General features: G+C 40.7%; 1 protein-coding gene across 1 annotated transcript in view; it reads right to left on the bottom strand.

Annotated features, from left to right (window-relative positions):
- The window catches only part of LOC109973099 (roundabout homolog 2), a gene marked incomplete at its 5' end in the record, with an annotated part of 25,585 nt that extends 20,229 nt beyond the window's left edge, over nt 1-5,356 (bottom strand). Inside the window, 4 exons of the mRNA XM_020622435.1 lie at nt 1,814-1,982; nt 2,201-2,282; nt 4,674-4,879; nt 5,185-5,356. Coding sequence (XP_020478091.1) covers nt 1,814-1,982; nt 2,201-2,282; nt 4,674-4,879; nt 5,185-5,356 — 629 coding nt within the window. The remainder of the gene's footprint in view (nt 1-1,813; nt 1,983-2,200; nt 2,283-4,673; nt 4,880-5,184) is intronic.
- Nucleotides 5,357-6,073: the final 717 nt, after the last annotated feature.

Here is a 6,073-nt window from a genome sequence, read left to right as displayed (position 1 = left end):
ATAAAACAAAGACAGAAATTTCCAAGTACTCTGTGGTGCAGCGTGCAACAGTGAGTGGATATTATCAGCTCTGCATGCAAGTCAGTCACACTGAGCTTCCTCTCCATACGGGAGCGACTGTAACTAGACCTTTGTGTGTTTTTGCATCTGGATACTTGTTCTGTAACCTCCCTCCCCCTTCTGTAATAAGTGAATTCTCCGACTGGATTGGCATCCTCTCCTTCCATTGCCACAGGACAGGACAGAGCTACCGAACTGACCACTGCAGTAATCATCCCCTCTTTCACTCATTGTCTCTTTTAAAGCCTCTGGTTGGTTGTCAATGTTGCTGTGGCTCTGTGCTCCTGCCACGACTAAATCCTGAACCAGAGAGTGTCACAGTTTCACTTCAGTATGTCACTTTACTGAATTGCCCACAGGCGCAGATGAGTCATTAACAAACTCTAATGACTCTAAATGAAGAGGACTTCATTATCGGGTACAGTGAGAATACAAACAAATAAAACAGTGTGGCTACAGATGAAACAGCTACAGATCATTTTTGAGATAGTGAGACCTGCTTTGGCGCAGGAATATTAAAGCTGCATTATCAAAGATTTTGCACAGATTTGGATAAATTAAGTCAAAAATTGTCTAGAAGCCTTTTCTCCCTGCTGTACTAAACCCCACCACCCCACTCTGCTATCTTCAGGCCTTTTGTTTATTTCTTGCCCTCTGTGGCCACTGTTGTTAAAATTAGCACCACACTTCTTCCACGCCCCTGATGATTCGAGGTTATATGATGCGCTTTTCATTGAAAATGATGCGATAATGGCATTAGTACTGTAGTACTGTAGCACTATTACTGAAAAAACATCCCTCTGTATAATTTGCTTGTGTTAATGCAGATACATCTGCTACAAACAACGTTAGACATACATATGTCGCTAGAATGTAAACCTCTTTATCTGACACTGTGACGCTACAATGCCACCAAAAACAACAGCCTCCACGGGCCCTATATTCCGTATACATTAGTTCTAGAGCCGGTTATTACTGCTGCACTACCTGACTTCTACAAGTGCCTCCGGATCTTGTGACCACATATGACATAATTTCGATTCCAGGGAAGGAGGGCAAAGAGGAGTGGGGGGAGAAGAGGAGGGGGTACTGTTTGTTTTTACTCTCATTAACCTCTTAATAGTCAAAAATTAGAGGGAGAAGTTAGTTAATGCAACTTTAATGGTAAAAAGATAAGAACAAACATTGCACTGGAATCAAGTCAAGTCAACCTTACACTTAGAAACCACGATAAAGAGTAAGAATAAAATATTGAAAGGATAAGAGACCACTTCCGTACAGCTATAATGTTTTTATTGTTTAAAAAACTCTATGCGTATATCTTTGTTTTTAACTCAATAGCTAGTGTACAGTATGTACTTGTGAGCCGTGCCATAAACAAATTTCCAACAGCTCTTTTGGTTCTGTTTCTGACATTAAATACAGCAGGACTGTGTTTTAATCAGGCTACTAGAGAAATGTCAACATTTAATGATATGCAGAGAGAAGCTGGTCATAAGTTAAAAACAATTCTATGTTCGAGCTACAATATGGGATATTTACATATTCATCCATCCATCCATTATCTACTCTGCTTATTCCTGAATAGGGTCATGGGATATCGAGCCTAATTACATATTCAAAATCATTGAAATCATTAAAGATATACTGAAGTTACCAGCCTTGAAAAAGGAGTCAGTGGCATTACACTGGACGAAAGTAATGGGAATAAGACTTGACTTCTATTGTGCATGTCTGTGTCCCCCCCATGTACCTGAAAGCTTCAATGATGTAGGAGGTGACCGCAGCACCGCCTTCATGAGGATTGGACTGCCAGGTGAGGGTGACAGTGTTTTTGGTCACCTCCGTCACCACTGGCTTCTGGGGAGGCCCCGGAAGCTGGATGAACTCAGAAACTCTGGATACGGGAGCAGCTCCATCCTCTGTTAACAGAAACAAGAAACCAGGAAAAATGGATCAGTTCTGATCAACATTCTGGTTGAAAGTGGAATGGATTTTGTCCTGTCATGGCTACAGACTGTGCTCTTATGAAACACACTGTCAGAATTTGTAGTTGCTCTTGCTCGGAGGTGTAGTGTGAGGGCGGCAGAGTGTGAAGAGTAACAGAGAGACAGAGTGTGAACTGCTTTGGTGTGAGTACCTTTGACGGTCAGCATCCCACTCCAGCTCGACTCCCCTGTGGCGCTGGATACCATGCACGTGTACATCCCCGTGTCTGTGTCCTGTTAAATATCAGTCAACATTTCAGACAGACACCAAAAAACCAGTCAGATGGAACAAATGCTGCAAGCTGTTTTACATGTTGGACTGAAGTTCTGGATCTGTTTAGATGACTAAAAGAACGTGTACAGAGAAATCATATTTTTACTATTAGATTCTCAGCCTGTCTGGTAGAGGTGGAAAACCATGGAATGCACCCTAGTTACAAACAAATCTGAAGAGCTTCCATTTTATGGTACTTATATTTCTGCTCCACTCCATTTCAACAGGGAATACTGCATATTTTACACCACTACCTTTATCTGACAGCTATACATACTGGCCACTTTGCATATTTAGATTTTACAAATAACATGTGATCATTTTATTCAACAAATAATTAAAAATATATAAAGTAAAATGGTGCAACAACAAAACCAACAAGTTGGTTCCAGATTAATGCATCATAATAGCACAGTATAGCAGCAGACGCTCAAATCATAAAAGTAAGAAATGCTTTATTTTATGAGTCTGTAAATTCAAAATACTTTCCTAATAACTTCCTATCCAATTTATGGGTCTGTTATATCCTAATAATTCCTTGAAGGTTCCCTTGAAAGACCCATGTAGTTTTGTACTAATTACATGTAAAATACAGACAAAGTTCTGAGACTGATGACTATTGACTTTCAGTTGATTTTCATGGAATAAAATGAAAGAAAGTCACTATCGGCTTTTCCTATCTAGGGGTCGTCACACTGACGACTCGCATGTTGACATTTGGCACGTGTTTTACACCGGATGCCCTTCCTGAAGCAACCTGGATTCAAACCCAAGGCGCCGCAGCGAGAGAGCTGCGCCTTAACCACTAGCCTACCAGGGACGGCTAAAATAATTTTCAAAATATTTATAATTCAGTATATGGAATTATTTATTGCTCGTTCTTTTATTATTGGAAACTTTATTCTTCATTTGTGTTGAATTGTATGTTTGTTTGTAAGCAGATTTCACATTTTTACCACACCTGCTGTCCTTGGATTAAAAGTTTCAAGGCTGTGTTAGTTTAGCATTGACAGTAGATATAAGTGGAGGTGCACCAAGGAAATTTCTTAAAAGATGAACAATAAAAAGTACCAAAGATGTAAGCAAATGTATATAACATTACGGATCATACAACGCCTACTAATTATCTGTGGGTTTGTTACTACAAGCAGCATCTTTCAGTGTACACATAGACATTTGGTCCATAGTCAATATAAAAATAATGATTATACCAGCTGTAAGCAAAGGATCCGAACACTTCTTTAACTACTGCTATCTGGTTTGTCATCACCATTAAATTTAAGTGTCATCTGAGCATACATGGCCTCAGCAGCTGTAGAAGCTCCATTCTACAGACCACGAGGCACCACACCACACACCTGCCCTCCTGTTTACATTATGAACTGTATATACTTGCATGATTCACGAACGCAATTAGCGTTCACTCCAGCCCTATCTTGGCTAAGAGCCAGTCAGCTGGAACTATCATCAGACCATATGAGATCACCCACTGCAGTGCTGACCTCTGGCTGACAGACAACGCAGTGTGTGGGCAGGTGAACTTCTTTAGATGACTCCAACTACTGCTAAAATATTAATGGTGGCATCAGCATCATATTTTTAGTTCCTCACTTATCATCCTCATTTCCCCTATTTTTCCCCTCTTGTCATCCCCTTGATGCCACACTAATGCACATCTTCTGCTCCACTGAGAACAGTGGCAAGGCAGATTCCCCCCACCTCAGTGGTGTACTGGACCAAACCTTAATGCACCAAGTTTGCTGAACACCACTGCAGAAAAACAGCATGAAACAGGAAGTGAATGAGCACAGGCCAGCCAGGAGGTTTAATTGCCAGTTAGATGATTTATCATCTATCGCCAGTCAGTTAATAAAAATGATGCTGTTTTTGTTTTTACGTACTGAGTGACCTCAAGGTGAGGTTATAGCACAAAGAGGCCGCTGACTGCTCTTCCATCAAAGTAGAACACATTAGCATTTACAAACATGCACCTTCATTAACATTACAATTACACACCGCATGAGCACATAATTGCGCTGGAGAGATATGCATTGCCTTAGAGAGACTTGTCTTTGAAACTCAGCCTCACCTTAATTTTACATACAAAAACTGAATTTCTAAAAAATAATTGTTGCCTAGTGGGCTGGGGGCAAAATAAAAGAAGGTCGGAGATCAGATTAGAATGTTTACAGTATTCTAAACAGCCTGTTTCTTCACAATGTCTGTTTTTCTTTTAGATTAAGAGCAAATATCTTTCAAAACTCACCCTTTTCATGCCTTTTCCAATAAATGACCTTCAGCTAATGCAACCCCGCCCACCCACACACACACACACACACACACACACACACCTTTACGTTGGTGATTTGCAAAGTGCCATTCTCCATCAAGGTTAGTCGAGGTTTATTTGCCTGAAGTCTTTCTCCATCCTTCTCCCATGAAATCTTGACTGAGGGCCCTCCGATTACACGGCAGTGCAGTTGGGCCACTGCACCCCGAGATACGGTCTGATTGGCTGGGCCTTGGCGAATGATCGGCGGGACACGACCTGAGGGACCTACCAGTTAGAGGGCACAGGAAGCAGAAATGTATTTTAGGGGTGTCATCTCTCTTCTGATTATTTATACAGGGGAGAAAAACAGTAAAAATATATTTGGAATGTATATGAAATAAATAACGCTTATAAAGTTGTCAAATGTTTAAATTCAAATACCACTGATGCACAGTAGGCAGAAAACATAAGGCTGCCCAAAGAGCAAAAAAAAAAAAAGAACAGGTTTTTCTTGATCTTTCTGAGCTGTATCATTGTCAAAGTGATGTTTTCTCTCCATTAACTGATGGAACAACGGACTGAAGTCTCACCTCCCTCCACCTCCAGCAGCGCCTTCGTCAACACACTTCCTGCTACACTGATGGCCTGGCAAATATAAAAGCCCGAGTCCTCGGGGTGGACGTCAGTTATAGTCAGATCCCCACTCATGGAGACGGAGTAACGGCCAGACTGTGACGGCGGCTGACCAGGAAACAGCAACATCTTAAACACAGAAAATAATACATATGACATTATGAGTCAACTTATCAGCTGTTTTATTTTTTAACAATTCTTCAAGGCTGTAGAGTGTCAGAAATGGTGAAAACTTTAATGTGCAATTTCCTGTAGCCTAAAGGCGGCAGCTCCACATTGTCCAAAAAAAAGTTCAAAACCTAAAGTTAATCAGTTCAGTCAAATAGATGGAAAATATTAACATTTGAGAAGCTGAAAAACAGTTGAACAATGAGCCAGTTATCAGAAAGATTCACTTTCTGTTGATCAGTGAATCAACTAATCAACTAATTGTTTCAGTTCTATTTACATTTTACTATAATCATCCAGGGCACATCAAATCAACATAGTCATCTAGAGCCTACATGCTAGCAGCTCAGTAAAGCTGTACAACTACAGTATAGAACCATTTGGATTTTTCTGATTTTAAATTCTTTTCTCTGTTTGTAGCCACCACACCTTTACTTTTTAAAAAACATGTTATTTTAAGTAAAGTAGGTCAGTAACAGCCCACTGCTGCTGGCTCAGTGTTTATTGATGAGACAAACACATGAACAGTAAGCAGGTGGACAGACCGGGTCTGAACCGACCGCAGGTAGTGGAGGGAGGCACCACACAGAACCACACTGTGCAGTCAGATCAACACAACGCAGCCACACCTAAATCTCTCTTTTAAAATCCCATTTGAAGACACACTGCTACTGTCTG

Source organism: Monopterus albus, unplaced genomic scaffold, assembly GCF_001952655.1.
Source record: "Monopterus albus unplaced genomic scaffold, M_albus_1.0 scaffold280.1, whole genome shotgun sequence".
Classification (NCBI taxonomy): domain Eukaryota; kingdom Metazoa; phylum Chordata; class Actinopteri; order Synbranchiformes; family Synbranchidae; genus Monopterus; species Monopterus albus.
This window is presented reverse-complemented; position numbering and strand designations above follow the sequence as displayed.